At 36.4% G+C, this 16,482-nt stretch overlaps 1 protein-coding gene across 2 annotated transcripts; it reads left to right on the top strand.

Annotated features, from left to right (window-relative positions):
* The first annotated feature begins 517 nt into the window (after positions 1 to 517).
* mRpL39 (mitochondrial ribosomal protein L39) lies at positions 518 to 14,747 on the top strand. Of its 2 annotated transcripts, none has more exons than XM_088260250.1 (7): positions 518 to 656; positions 741 to 920; positions 3,061 to 3,161; positions 4,137 to 4,278; positions 6,391 to 6,612; positions 9,418 to 9,647; positions 11,112 to 11,233. In XM_088260250.1, exons 1-7 carry the CDS (start codon positions 560 to 562, stop codon positions 11,169 to 11,171), a joined length of 1,032 nt encoding a protein of 343 aa, XP_088116376.1. In that variant the 5' UTR covers positions 518 to 559; the 3' UTR covers positions 11,172 to 11,233. The 2 variants fall into 2 exon arrangements, with proteins under 2 accessions (XP_088116376.1, XP_088116377.1); XM_088260251.1 differs by lacking the exon at positions 11,112 to 11,233 and adding an exon at positions 13,908 to 14,747 and having other exon boundaries at positions 519 to 656.
* Positions 14,748 to 16,482: the final 1,735 nt, after the last annotated feature.

Here is a 16,482-nt window from a genome sequence, read left to right as displayed (position 1 = left end):
TCCAGCCAGTGTTTATTTTTTAAAACATTTTTTAAAAAGTGTTTGTAAGTTTTTGTCCTTTACAAATTAAAACAATTATCATGTCATTTTACATACATACTAGTTTATAAGAAGAGGTAGAAGAGTCAAAATGTTCCTTGGTGAATTGTCAACACCAATGAATAACTGATCAATGACACAAACATTTCTTCTTCATATATTTAAAAATAAAAACAATTTTTTTAGTTTTCATTTTTTAAAATAATTATTGTGCGACAGATTCATTGTGTTAGATTACAATATCATTACTCGCGTAAACGTTTTTTCTAACATCAAATTTGTCCACTTTAATTCAGACAGTCGTTGGCATATTCGACTGCCTTGCATAAAATCCTAAGTTCTTTTGCCAGGGATCACAAAGGGTGATATAAAAAATATGATGCCCCCCTTCCCCTTAATGAAGGTAGGTACTTATTGAAAATTTAAGTTTATATCTTAAATATACTTTTGTCTATGATTCACAATCTGTCAATTTGTTTATTAGCTTTTGTAAATTTTGAGGTTATTTCATGAAATAAGAATGAAGCGAAATATTACATTATTTGCAAGAAATGCATTTGAAAATGCAAGAAAATCCACAATATTGAATAAATCTATGCACCAAAAGCTACACATAAGTAAGAACAGCCGATGCTACGGATCGATGGTCGAAATGCTCCTCTAGGTTATGTTGAATTTATTTTCGGTCTTATATTTTGCAGGAAATTTAAGTAATCATGAAGCGGTCGAGAGACGGAATAGACTGTTCGATATGGAGAAGAGAAGACAGGAGGAAAGTGTAGGCAGAGTCGAAAAAATTGAAGTTCGGTATTTGGGAGTTCCTCAAGACACTACTTTGATCATGAATAAAGACCTATCGACCCCCTTCGACTGCGCAAAACGTAAGAACGTAATATTTTTGAAAAAAGAACTATATCTCGTGTCGGGTTGTAGTCTCGCGTTTAGTGCCGCGGACTCTTCAGTCAGAGATTGTGAGTTCGAACCCACTCTACCACAATTGGATACTCATTTTCATGGCTTTTTTCCATGTTTCGTATGCAAATTTATTATAAATGTACCATATTTCATGGATATTTTTCAGTATACAATCAGTCCATCTCTTTGCACATCATACCATTGTTTTACATAGTATGAAAACGGTGAAACGGCGTTACGGCACCTTTTTTCACGGATATTTTTTTTTATTCTTTAATTTTCACAATCAATTAGACGAAACAATGTTTGTGCTTACGTAATTACAATCTTTATTTATATAATTCGTCAAAATGATAAAATATGGTATTGTACTGACAGTGCACAACGGAGTCCTGGTTCCAACCCTAATGTATGAATGTGAAACATGGAGTTGGCAAAAGAAGGATGAAAGTAGACTGAATGCAGTCGAAATGCGATCTCTCAGAAGAATGTGCGACAAAACGATGTATAATAGATGTACGAATAGTGAAATAAGGAAGGAATGCAAAGCTGAGATAAGCATTATCGATAAAATTAAGAAAGGTGTGTTGAGATGGTTTGGACATGTAGAACGAATGAGTGATGAAAGAACGGTAAAACAAATTTATGAGGCGAATGTTAGCGGGAAAAGAAGCAGAGGAAGACCGAGAAAAACATGGCACGATCAGGTATGCCAAATACTTGAAAGTGGTCAGGTTAGGAGTCGTAACAATCGGCGGGTATGTATGAGGAGATGCATGAACGTGGAAGAGGCGAAGAATGTTTGCAAAGACAGAGTGGTGTGGCGTTCGATTCTCTCTGCCTACCCCTGCGGGGAAGCGGCGTGATGGTTAGTTAGTAAGTTAATAATAACATTACCTAACAAAATAATAATAAGTGGTCAGGTTAGGAGTCGTAACAATCGGCGGGTATGTATGAGGAGATGCATGAACGTGGAAGAGGCGAAGAATGTTTGCAAAGACAGAGTGGTGTGGCGTTCGATTCTCTCTGCCTACCCCTGCGGGGAAGCGGCGTGATGGTTAGTTAGTAAGTTAATAATAACATTACCTAACAAAATAATAATAAGTGGTCAGGTTAGGAGTCGTAACAATCGGCGGGTATGTATGAGGAGATGCATGAACGTGGAAGAGGCGAAGAATGTTTGCAAGGACAGAGTGGTGTGGCGCTCTATTCTCATTGCCTACCCCTGCGGGGAAGCGGCGTGATGGTTAGTTAGTTTTTTATGGTATTGTAATAAACTAATTTTTTTAAGGTAAAAAAGCTTGACATGAATTGATTTCCGGAATCTTTTTTGTTTAAAAAAAAAGCCCTGCCTATTTTTAATAATGAGCTGCTTAGGCTCACAGTACAGTATGAATTTGTAGTATTTATTTTGTAAATATTAAAAAAAAAACAAATTCTTCCCTTTTAAAAAAATAAAAAAAATCTTTGTATTTACACCACCTCCATAGTGTAGTGGCTAGCGCGCTAGACTACCATGCTGGAGGTCCTGAGTTTGATTCCCAAGAGAGTCAAAATAAATATTAGTAATTTTTCAGTCTAATATTGATTTAATATGACCCTGGACTGAGCTGAAGCCGGAGGCTGATCATCTTTGTGTATTTAAAGATCAAGATAACACTGCTTCTATACGATGCGGTGCCCTATGCACCATTGGGGTGCGGATAAGGATACGAATGAGAAAAAAAAGAATGATATAAAAATTAAGCAAAAAGCACATTTGTAACGTGTATACCTAAACTGGCCATTTATTTTCTACCCATTATTGACAACCACACTACTCAAATTCTTGCCGTCAGCCCCGTAAATGCCCAGACTTCCATATTCTTCTTCATCTTTGATGAGATGTAAAAAAATAATATCATACTTTTCACTTTAAAATTAATCAATATTACCCTGGACTGGTACCTGAAGCGGAGGGCCGATCACCTTTTCTTCATGTGTTAACGATCAAGATAACACTGCTTCTATATGATGCAGTGCCCTATGCACCATTGGGTGCGGATAAGGGTTAGAAAAAGATTTATTTTCATACAGTAACAGATGTTTGTATTTTTTTTTTTTTAGATTTAGGGGAATTACACACTAAGCGTAGTGCTCTGGCGTTGATCGACGGGTCAATAGTCTGGGATATGCACAGACCTTTGCAACAAAGCTGTTCTCTGGAAGTAAGCACTGATTTTGACTTTTTTTTTTTTTACAAAAATGCTAGTAATATTATAGTATATAACCACTCACCGAGATTTGTTATAATTATTATGTTATAATTTTTACCAGCAGATGAAAACATCTGTAAGTTTTCGAAACAAGTCGTTTATAAAAATAAAACTCATTAAGTGGTATATTCAAGTGTTTAATTTAAAAAAAAAATCAACAATAAATAAGATATCGCTCACTCCTTTCAAGAACGTCATAAATCAAAAAACTTGATTTTTCACGAGAATGTTTTCAATGTTTTAAAATATAGCATAGTGTATTAAAAATAAATATCAAGCCACTTATTGAACTTTTTACTGTGCAACAGATCTTTTTAGGTAAAACCTGAAGGTTTTTTCTCCATTTGAAAAATATTTAATATATTTAAAAAAATAATTAAACAATACATTTTTTTCAAAATGTAAAAACAACACTTTCTGCCCTGCAGCGGGTAAATATTAAGTTAAAAATATGCCACTTTTGCTGGGATATAGTTCATTTTCTGGGGATTCCAAAAACATGCACAACTGAAAATTGTCAATTTTTGATTTATGACGTTCTTGAAAGGAGTGAGCCATATATTATAAATTGTATTATATAATATGGGGGGAATACAACACTTATAAGATATATAAGTGTTGAATTCCCAAACTTATTGTTAACCCTTGCTGGTCCAATGTCGAATCTCAACATTGAAAAATCTTCGACATGGATTTTTTCCTCTAGGTTCCATGTCGGATGTTATTCGACATTTTTTTCATCATTAGTATTATATATTTAAATTCCAAGCTTACATTTTTGTCACTCGTATCTATTACAACATTATGTGGAGCAGAGGACAATTTTTTTTTTCAATTGGAATGTAACTGTATCTAGATTTGTATTTTTTATTTTGGGGGACCGATAGGGTTAATTCTTGGGACTATCGAACCTTTGTTTGGTCACAGCTCCTTCACTACATGGTGGCCGATCCGCTGCAGGTCAACAGGGCCTTCTGGAGGACCTGCTCCTTCCTGCTGGGCGCCGTGGCCGTGCGAGCCTTCAAGGACCAGCACCAAGTCAGGCTGCACAGCTTCCCCACTCCTGACGGTGAGCTTCCGCCCTTTTCATGCCTTGTGTCTAGTCATTCTGCCAATATTATAGCTGTCCCAACTTGATATGAAACATATTATTTATTATTCTGAGAAGTAAAAAGATTTTGTTTTTTTGATCCACTCACATTTTTACTAACAACCAACTAGTTTCGGCAAGAATAGTTGTCCGCCTCCATGGTGTAATGGTCAGCGTGTTTAGCAAACCGTGCTGGAGGTCCCGGGTTCGATTCCCAGGGGTGGTGAAAATAAATATTAGGAATTTTACACTGTAATATTTATTTAATATTACCCTGGACTGGTTCCAGAAGCGCAAGAGTGATAACCTGCCTTCATGTAAGTAATGATCAAGATAACACTGCGTCAATTCTATGCAGTGCCCTATGCACCATTGGGTGCGGATAAGGGTTATAAGTAAGTAAGTAAGTTTCGGCAATAACCTGTTGCCCTCTTCAGGGTTTCATTTATGACTGACCCTGAAGAGAGCAACAGGTTGTTGCCGAAACTAGTTGGTTGTTAATAAAAAGTGAGTGGATCAAAAAACAAAACAAAAAAAATCTTTTTATTCTCAAAATAATACATCACTATTATCCACAAAGTTAACCCATCGGACTACCGGCCGCCAAACGTTGGCGGTAGGTATGTTTTTACATTTGCAAATCAGCCGCCGTGTAAGCCACGCCCACATCCGTGGTGGTTCATATTATAAAGATACTAAGTGTGATATCTATAAATCAGCAAAGAAAACTTTTGGTATTGCATTATTTATTACAATTTTTTTACAAATTTACTGACGACACTTGACTTAAGATGTCCCTGTAAGGATAGAATTATCCTTTTGATTGAAATATCAACTAAAATCAGTTAGAAATCAAAACTTTACATCCCAGGTATAATATTTTATTGAGTTATTTTTTCAAGTTTTCTTGTTAATTTATCACATTTCTGATCTAGACACACAATAAAATACGTGCATAATAGTTATATGTACCATATTTATTGGTAAAACAGTAAAAGTTATAATTTTAAAAATAGTTTATTTTTATAATTCGGTTGAATTTGAAACTATAAGTATAATATAATTATAACTACATATATTGCTTCAAACTATAAGCCACACGCGTGCGTTTTGATTGGTCAGACTGATTTGTACCACAAAAACCAAACTGTGTAGTGCGTGCTACCTTTTTCTGCATTTAAATATTATTTCTATGTTTGTTCTTATTTTATCAGGTGCAAAATATTAGCGCCTCATTGTTTGACAAACCATATCACCTCCCCTCCAGGCGGAGCAACTCTCTTACTTGCTTGGGATACATTTAATTATTGTATTTATACACATATTATGAAAAAAAAAACTGATATGCGGATGGGTTAAACATTAGCCCAGTTAATGCTTTCAATATTTAAAATAAAACATTTTATTATTTCCAATAATACTTCAATGTCTGCACCCGACGGATTCTCCAATTCTTTGCGCGTGGTAACGAGGATAGCCTGGAACGACTGGTTGTGATTGGTAGCCCGGAGGGGAAGAGAGGGAGATGAAGATCCCCACACGATGGACCGATCAAGTTAACACAATTATGGGAAAGGTATTTCTACCTGTTGGGTCGATTGATGCTTAAGGATGGGAAGGGTATTTTTACCTTGTTTTTACCCCATTTCAAAGGCAGAAAAAAAGGAATTACATATTTAATATTTTATTTATTGTTTTGGCATTCACTTTGTGCTAAGACATGAAATTGTAAATGAAAAGACTTGTTTTTCTAAAATAAGATTGAGATATTCGTAGGAAATGGAATGTTAACACACTATCTGCGGATTCGCGCTCATAATAGAGATAAACATCTCTGAAAAGAAGTGATAACATTTAACCGTACTGTATACATAGATATGAGATCAAAAGATGCCGCCAAAGTCATGCGTAAAAATTTCTTACACGCAATTTACGATAATGCTGGAAAGGTCTGGGGTAGCTGTCATTTAATGGGCTGAAAAAGGTATTTAAGAGAGGCGTTGCAAGACCTGAAAAAGATGGTCCAACGACATAGCCGCTGTGGGTTATACGAAAGACAGGAAGGGTCATCTTGTGTTACTCTCTTCTCAGTGCGTTCGGGGTCCTTTGTGTACGACGTGGAGCTGGTGGGGCTGCCCGAGTGGCAGCCGGAGCCCTGGGAGCTGCGGGCCCTGTCGGCCGAGATGGTGAAGCTCACCCGGGCCGGGGGCGCGCTGCAGAGGCTCTCCGTGCCGGAGACCACCGCCCTGGACATGTTCCCCGACAACCCGCACAAGACCAAGCAGATACCCGACATCGCCAGGAAAAACGAAGGTACTTGATAGGTTTTTAACCAATTATTGAATAATATATCCAAATACTCACTCTACTTTTTACTCATACTTTTCACAACATTTTGAATGTGTCCAAATACTTGTTCACAAAATCTGGATTATCTCCAATAACAGGAGTTATTTTCATATTATTTTTTGACATCTCATCAAAGATGAAGAAGAATATGGAAGTCTGGGCATTTACGGGGCTGACGACCGTCATAGGCTGGTTTAAGTGATCACTTTACACACGTGTAACATTCACCAATTCTACCCATTATTGACAACCACACTACTCAAATTCTTGTCGTCAGCCCCGTAAATGCCCAGACTTCCATATTCTTCTTCATCTTTGATGAGATGTCAAAAAATAATATCATACTTTTCACTTTAAAATTAATCAATATTACCCTGGACTGGTACCTGAAGCGGAGGGCCGATCACCTTTCCTTCATGTGTTAACGATCAAGATAACACTGCGTTTATATGCAGTGCCCTATGCACCATTGGGGTGCGGATAAGGGTTGAATATAAATATACATATAATAATATATCCAAAATTAAACAAGGTTATTGGATTGAATTCTACTTTTATTCACATATATCGCTCACTCCTTTCAACAATGTCATAAATCAAAAATTGTCAATTTTCGGTTGTGCATGTTTTAGGAATGCCCTGAAAATGTACTATATCCCAACAAAAGCGGCATATTTTTAACTTAATATTTACCCGCTACAGGGCAGAAAGTGTTGTTTTTGCATTTTGAAGAAAATGTATTTTTTAATTATTTTTTTAAATATACTAAATATTTTTGAAATGGAGAAACAACATTCAGGTTTTACCTAAAAAGATCCGTTGCACAGTTAAAAGTTCAATAAGTGGCTTGATATTTATTTTTAGTACATTATATTATATTTTTAAACTTTAAAAATGATCTTCTGAAAAATCAAGTTTTTTGATATATATGACGTTGTTGAAAGGAGTGAGCGATATATGATGATATGTGACGCGTTTTGTCTTATTAAGACATTATCAAACACAATGTTTGACCATAGACGTCAACAAATAGAGCTGCCAATAATTTAGCAATGTCACCAATATTAAAATAAGTCCACCATTTCTGTGACATCATTTATTACCAACAGCGTTTTTACGAATGCAAATTTTGCAAAAGGAAATGGAGAATGAAAATATTGATTATATCGGCTGCTATAAACACAAAACAAGCCTTACACAATCCTTTATAGGTTGAGTATGTTAAATTAAATGAGTCCGCCTCCGTGGTGTAATGGTCAGCGTGTTTAGCTACCGTGCTGGAGGTCCCGGGTTTGATTCCCAGGGGGGGTGAAAATAAATATTAGTGATTTTTACACTTTAATATTTATTCAATATTACCCTGGACTGGTTCCTGAATCGCAAGAGTGATCACCTTGCCTTCATGTAAGTAATGATTAAGATAACACTGTGTCAATTCGATGCAGTGCCCTATGCACCATTGGGTGCGGATAGGGTTATAAGTAACCATGATGTAAGTAACCATGATATACAGTCAACCATGATGTCTTATTGAAGAGGCTGTATGAGATCGGTTTCTCGGATGGTATGCTAAAATTAATGGCGAGCTACCTTCAAAACAGAAACCAATACGTCTCCTACGGTCTATTTGCGTCAGAGTCCTTCAATACTTTCTCGGGTGTCCTGCAAGGCTCTAACCTGGGTCCATTATTGTTTTCTATTTTCATTAATAATATTAAGAATGTAATTTAAAACTCACGGTTTTTGTTATTTGCGGATGACCTAAAGCTTTTCTTAAAGGTGACAACTTTTGACGATTTTCGTCTTCTCCAAGCAGATATATCAAATATATGTGAATGGGGAAGACGAAACAAATTAATGTTTAATGTTTCCAAGTGTTCGATCACGTCTTTCACTAGGGCCCAAAAAACATTATTTTATCGCTACAAAATGAACGACCAAAATCTGATGCCAGCATCGAATGTTAGGGATCTGGGCGTTAGATTTGTGAGCACCCTGACATTTCACGATCATATAGAGGCAGTCAGTAGTAATGCATTGAAAATGCTAGGATTTGTTCTGCGTACTGCCAGGGTTTTCGAAAATACCCGCGTGCTGAGAACTCTTTATAACTCCTTGGTGCGAAGTAGACTCGAGAGTGGCTCGATGATCTGGGGGCCACACGAGCTTAAGTACTCTCTTATGGTAGAGAAAGTCCAAAAGAAGTTTTTGAGGTATCTCTACATGAGAGAGTACGGCTATTATCCTTGGCTCTACCCGACCCAGTTTCTCCAGGGTATGCTTGGCTACAATAGTTTAGAGACTAGAAGGAATGTGTATTTGATTACGCATTTTTATCGATTGTTGCGCGGTATGATCGATAATCCTGAAATTATCCAGAGCATTGGTCTGTATGTTCCCGATAGTTACCTAAGACAGCGTCGGCATAGATTGTTTCAGATTCCTATACACAGGACCAACCTGCCGATGGTTATGCCTGTAGGAAGAGCTACCACTATGTTGAACAATATCACATTGGATATTGATCTGTTCCATGTGTCCGAAGGAGTTTTCCGAAGCAAGATTCTTCTACACATTTAACAAGAGTCTTCTTGTGTAATTTTTAATTTGTTTTTTTAATGTATACGCCTTAAATGTTTGTTTGTAATGTATATATTAATTATTGAATAAATTGAATTGAATTGAATTGAAAAAAAGTAAGTAAATGTTAAATTAGAAATTCCTTCTGAGTGGTATAACCACATTGAGCTAACAAATGCACCGTTCCAGGCAACGTGGTTTTGTATCGGCTCGGCGACCACATTGACATCTCCAAGGGCCCCATGGTGGGCGACTGCGGCCAGGTGGGCCGGCTGGCCCTCCCCGCCGTGCACCGGCTGTCCAGGCCCGAGGGCGGAGACGCCCTGACGCTGCACCGCTTCCAGGGAGTCGCGCTGCCCGTCGGCATCATCGTCAACCACGTGGCCTTTGGAATACTCGCCGACAGGGCTGCTAAACTGGTAAACTATTTCTCCAACCCTTACGGGTATCACATTGTGGTCTTCTTCTGTTTGAAATAAAGCATTTATTTTTTTTGGGGTCAAGGGATCTTGCATCTGCTCTCTTCTGACTCCTGACTTGACTGACCGCTTTCAAGTATTTGACATACCTGAGTTTTCCTCGATTGTCCTCTGCTTCCGACTATTTCCGACTACATTCGCTTCGTAAATTTGTTTTACTGTTTTTTTATCGCTCATTTGTTCCACATGCCAAAACCATCTCAACACACCTTTCTTGATATGATGGATAATTCTTATCTCAGCCTTGTATTCTTTCCTTACCTCTCCATTATCTCACCTCAACATCTACCATACATGATTTTGCCACACTGAGAGATCGCATTCGGATATATTCAGTCTACTTTCATTCTTCTTTTTCCAACATTTTTGAACATCCATATTCCATTAATTTTGAAAAGTTGAATATATGCAATGGTCTAGGATTTCTTTCACACGCGAATAGTTATTTAATATAATTAAAATGTAACTTTGTTTTAAAATCACTATAAATATTTTGTTATAAATAAATTATAATGTCTACCGGTTTCAAAGCTAACCGCTTCTTTATCAAGACTTATAATATATTAATAAAATATTTATAGCGATTTTAACACGTTGTCGTCGGGACACGGCATTTGCCGTTTTTCGCGGACTGTCGGTCAACTGCGGGACACGGCAAATGCCGTTTTTGACGACTGTCGGTTATCGGCGGGAAACGGCAATATACGGGTTTGTTATCAGCGTGAAATAAAACGCGTTGAAGGGTAATCTGCTACCTGGGTGCTAGGCGACAGTCTGTTGACGTTATTTGAGATGCCTTGTCCGGATTGGCTAGTGTGTCGCTTGTAAAGGCATCGCCAGAAATCTAGAGTTTTTATGCGATCTCAATCTCCAGTTTAGTTTGAGTCATTTCACGTATTGGACTATTTTTCATACCGCTTGGACTGTTTTATTTACTGTTTGGTGTTTTTTATTTGAATTTATAAGCATTGTATAGGGAATGATACCTCGGAGGGGAAGACTATTTTTTAGAGTTTACATTGCTTTTAAAATTGTGAAATACGGAATACTTAATTAAAAATTATGATTATACTTTATTTTTGATGATCAAATGTCATATATGATTTCTTTGAAAATTTCAATCGAAAATATTATTTGGTTTAGAAATTGTGTCAATTTTAAGAAAGCGATATATTTTTTCGCTAATCGCGAAAAACGTCCGCTACAGTCTATTGTTCGAAGCGCCCGACTACAATGTGTTAAAACAAAGTTACATTTTAATTATAAAATGGAAAATCACAAAGTTAGTGCTTCAAATATAAATTAAAGTTATTTAATAGATTAGAAAGCATTGCTGATAGTGACGCCATCAGTTAAGATTATGCTATACGCTTCCAACATAGTGTAAATTTATTTATGCCTAAGGTTCTTCAGCTGGAGCCGCCGGTAGCGGCGGGAGTCGACCGCCATCTTGAACACGCTTAAAGTCTCCGTCGGATCTCTCCCGAGCACGTCACCAAATCCACGCACGATAGAAGTCTAATTGCCTCGGTAAATCAATTCCTTCAGACTGAATGAATTAAACAATTTTGGAGCTATGAAAAATGATTGTCATCAATTGATTCGGCAGTCATTTTGTATAATCTATCCATTTTTAATTAATTTTTTTTTTTTTTTAAAGAAATATTTGTGTTTTTATTATTTACACAAATATTTTAATTTCATACTATTTCTGTGAGCCTAAGCGGCTCATTGTTAGAAATAGGTATCAAATTGTGGTAGAGTGTGTTCAAACCGAGAAACTCTGACTTAAGAGTCCGCGACACTAACCACGGGACCACAACCCGACACAGAATTTTTTTGCTTAGTAAATGACACTAATTTCTTAAAATCTATTGTGACACGTGTTTTGATGCATTTCACAATAGATTTGAAGGAATTAGTGGTATTTACCAAGTAAAACTTATTATTTTTTGACATTTCATCAAAGATGAAGAAGAATATGGAAGTCTGGGCATTTACGGGGCTTACGACCGTCATAGGCTGGTTTGAGTGATCACTTTACACACGTGTAACATTCACCAATTCTACCCATTATTGCCCCGTAAATGCCCAGACTTCCATATTCTTCTTCATCTTTGATGAAATGTCAAAAAATAATATGAAAATAACTCCTGTAATTGGAGATAATCCAGATTTTGTGAACAAGTATTTGGACACACTCAAAATGTTGTAAATAAATTATCTGGTCAAATTATAAGCTTAATAATAAAAATGAAAATGGTATTTTCTGGCGTTTCTCATGTGTGTGATTATAATCCGGGATTCGGATCTCACATACTAATATAAGAGTTTCTGCTTAATAAAAAAGCTTCTTTACATCTCACCAATAGATGTCTCTAGTGAAGTTCTAGTGATTCAAGAACAAAGTTTCTAAATTGGTTCATATATATAGAACTTCGAAGAATTTGAGTAGTGTGGTTGTCAATAATGGGTAGAATTGGTGAATGTTACACGTGTGTAAAGTGATCACTCAAACCAGCCTATGACGGTCGTAAGCCCCGTAAATGCCCAGACTTCCATATTCTTCTTCATCTTTGATGAAATGTCAAAAAATAATATGAAAATAACTCCTGTAATTGGAGATAATCCAGATTTTGTGAACAAGTATTTGGACACACTCAAAATGTTGTAAGTAAAACTTAAATTAAAAAAAATATTGTCTTTGCCCGAATCTGGATGTGCAAAAAGGGATTTCTACTACTACTACTACTGCCATCATGCCGTTTCCCCGCAGGGGTAGGCAGAGACGATGCAACGCCACACTCTTCTGTCCTGACATACACTCCTCGCCTCCTTCACATCCATACATCTAGTCATACATGCCCTCCGGTTGCGCAGACTTTTGACACCACCAGATTTTAGGTTCTGATTGATCTGATCGTGCCAAGTCTTTTTCGGTCGTCTTCGTTCTGTTTTCCCGCTCACATTCGCCACATATATTTTCTTAGTCATTCTCTCGTTATCCATTCGCTCCACATGTCCCTTGAAGAACTGTTCTCAATCTTTTCAATTATCCCTTGTTCAGCTTGACATTCCTTTCTCATATCTTCGTTTTTAATTCCGTCATACAATGATTCTCCACACATTCGTCTGAGGAATCGCATTTCAACAGCGTTCACTCTGCTCACATTTGCCATATATGTTTTCTTTTTATTTCCAGCACATATTTGTGGAGGTCCTCCCTGAAAAGATACATTTCCGGTATTGCACAAAAATCCTTTAAATGAAAATCTGTTCTGTTTTTATAACCCTTATCCGCACCTAATGGTGCATAGGGCACTGCATCAAATCGACGCAGTGTTATCTTGATCATTACTTACATGACGGCAAGGTGATCACTCTTGCGCTTCAGGAACCAGTCCAGGGTAATATTGAATAAATATTACAGTGTTAAATCACTAATATTTATTTTCACCTCCCCCCCTGGGAATCGAACCCGGGACCTCCAGCACGGTAGTTAAACACGCTGACCATTACACCACGGAGGCGGACAAACTTCTGTTTACTGTATTCTATCAAAATCTCAATTAAAGTTGCGACAAAATGTGACCAATCTTGTGTTAAACCCATATGAAATCATTAAATCGCACCAAAACGTGACAATTTTACAAGCTAGAATTCCTGATTACTCAAAAATCATTTATAATGGAAATGTCCGCCTCCGTAGTGTAATGGTCAGCACGCTCAGCTACCGTTCTAGAGGTCCCGGGTTCGATTCCCAAGGGGGGTAAAATAAATATAAGTGATTTTTTCACTGTAATATTTATTCAATACTACCCTGGACTGGTGCCTAAAGCGGAGGGCTGATCACCTTTCCTTCATATGTAAAACGATCAAGATAACACTGCGTTTATATGACGCAGTGCCCTATGCACCATTGGGGTGCGGATAAGGGTTTTATTATTATTATTATTATAATGGAAATGTAACGTTTTTGTGAGGACCTCCATAGTTCATCCTTTGGCTAGATCTGTTAATATTTTAAGGAAATATAATTTTGTAAATAAATATTGCTATGGTTAAAAACAATATAAAATGTATTAAAAAAGAACTCAATCGACAAGACACACAAGGTGGCTTTGCAAAATAATATGTTTAAAATTGTGATTTAAATAAAATAAAAAAAATAAATAATAATAATTGGGTTTTTTCTTTCAGAATCCCGCCAAATCGCCGCAAGACCCCACAGCGTACACATTCGATTCCGAAGACAGAATATCTCAGGCAGTCGCATAGTACCAAGATCCGTCTGTTAGAATCCAAATATTGTATGAATTCCATTACGTCCGAGTGTGTACATCAATACTGCATTCATCTCTGTTTGTTTACATGTACAGTGGAACCTCTCACAACGAGTAATTCATATAACGCGCAAAAAAATGTTAAAAAGTTGCTCCCTTAACACGTTGGGCGCGACATACGCGCCAGGCGCGTTCATCCTACATTTCTCACAGTGCAGAACAGTGTTGCCATATCGCTCACTCCTTTCAAGAACGTCATAAATCAAAAAACTTGATTTTTCAGGAGAACGTTTTTAAAGTTTAAAAATATAACACAATGTATTAAAAATAAATATCAAGTCACTTACTGAACTTTTTACTTTGCAACACATCTTTTTAAGTAAAACCTGTAGGTTTTTTCTCCATTTGAAAAATATCAAGTATATTTAAAAAAATAATTAAACAATACCTTTTCTTCAAAATGCAAAAACAACACTTTCTGCCCTGTAGCGGGTAAATATTAAGTTTAAAATATGCCTCTTTTGCTGGGATATAGTACATTTTCTGGGCATTTCGAAAACACGCACAACTGAAAATTGACGATTTTTGATTTATGACGTTCTTGAAAGGAGTGAGCGATATGCCAAACCAAAAAATCTGAATCAAACAGTAGAAGAAATCTGTTTAAAATCTGTATACAATCAATAACCCTAAATCTAAGTAGGTGCCTATTTGCCATTGCTTTGAAATTTTAAAACAAATAGCACGATCTGTTAAACAGAACTCATAGTATGCATATTCTTCACCCTTTTCACTTCTTTCTAAACAAGTCTTAAAATAATTATCTTCCAGCCAGCGGTGATTGAAACGTTGCGTATTACGCGACCTGTATAAAAAATGAACACTTGGTCGCATGAACAAAAAAGACATGTTGCAATACGCTGCGTAAATTGCATAATGTTCCGTGACAAGACAAAATAGTACCCTACCCAATAATAAATAACGCACTACAATATAAAACAAATTCTCACCTACTTATTATCATTTTGTCCGCCTCCGTAGTGTAATGGTCAGCACGCTCGGCTACCGTTCTGGAGGTCCAGGGTTCGATTCCCAAGGGGGGTAAAATAAATATAAGTGATTTTTTCACTGTCATATTTATTCAATATTACCCTGGACTGGTACCTGAAGCGGAGGGCTGATCACCTTTCCTTCATGTGTAAACCATCAAGATAACACTGCGTTTATATGACGCAGTGCCCTATGCACCATTGGGGTGCGTATAAGGGTTTTATTTATTATTATTATAATCAAATGTTAATCATGCGCGAATCTATACATATTATTATTATTCTGTTTTATCGTATACTATGTTCAATTCCAAAAATGTGTATAAAACTAAAAGTACTACCTAGGAGTAAAATCTGTCATCTGTAACGGCAGCCTGAAATCTGTATCAATACAGATAAATCTGTATATATGGCAAAACTGGTGCAGAATTCACGCTAGGTGCTTATAGGTGATGATAGTAAGTCAAACGGCTTAAAAGTATCATATCGTTATTGAAAGTATACCCTTATAGTCTTGACATAATATTTTATTTATTATTATGTAATGAATAAAAAAATATATATTTAATATGTAACTAACTAACTAACTAACTAACCATCACGCCGCTTTCCTGCAGGGGTAGGCAGAGAGAATCGAACGCCACACCACTCTGTCTTTGCAAACATTCCTTGCCTCTTCTACATTCATGCATCTCCTCATACATACCCGACGATTATTACGACTTCTGACCCGGCCGCTTTCAAGTATTTGACATACCTGATTGTGCCAAGTTTTCCTCGGTCGTCCTCTGCTTCTTTTTCCAACTACATTCGCCTGATTAATTATTTATTTTTATTTTTATTTAATATGTAACTTGGCGTTAGTCTCCTTGATAACTCATGTTAACCCTCTTGTCCCAAATGAATGTGAACATGACCTGCGCCTGATTGCCATACATAAAGAGAACAGTGTGTACTAGCGTTTAGGAAAATAAAATTTTTATTATTTCATATTTTTATTATAATTTAAGTGTTTTTTAAACTTATGTTTTGTCAGTATTACCCTTGATTTTTGATGTTTGCGATATCGCTCACTCCTTTCAAGAACGTCATAAATCAAAAAACTTGATTTTTCAGGAGAACGTTTTTAAAGTTTAAAAATATAACACAATGTATTCAAAATAAATATCAAGCCACTTATTGAACTTTTTACTGTGCAACAGATCTTTTTAGAGAAAACCTGAATGTTTTTTCTCTATTTGAAAAATATTAAGTATATTTAAAAAAATAATTAAACAATACCTTTTCTTCAAAATGCAAAAACAACACTTTCTGCCCTGTAGCGGGTAAATATTAAGTTAAAAATATGCCGCTTTTGCTGGGATATAGTACATTTTCTAGGCATTCCGAAATGCACAACTGTAAATTGTCAATTTTTGATTTATGACGTTCTTGAAAGGAGTG

The sequence above is a fragment of the Brachycentrus maculatus genome, unplaced genomic scaffold (assembly GCF_059751285.1).
Source record: "Brachycentrus maculatus isolate JH-2025_06_01 unplaced genomic scaffold, ASM5975128v1 h1tg000130l, whole genome shotgun sequence".
In the NCBI taxonomy this organism is placed as follows: domain Eukaryota; kingdom Metazoa; phylum Arthropoda; class Insecta; order Trichoptera; family Brachycentridae; genus Brachycentrus; species Brachycentrus maculatus.
Note: the sequence above shows the minus strand (reverse complement) of the source record. Positions and strands in the feature narration are given on the sequence as shown.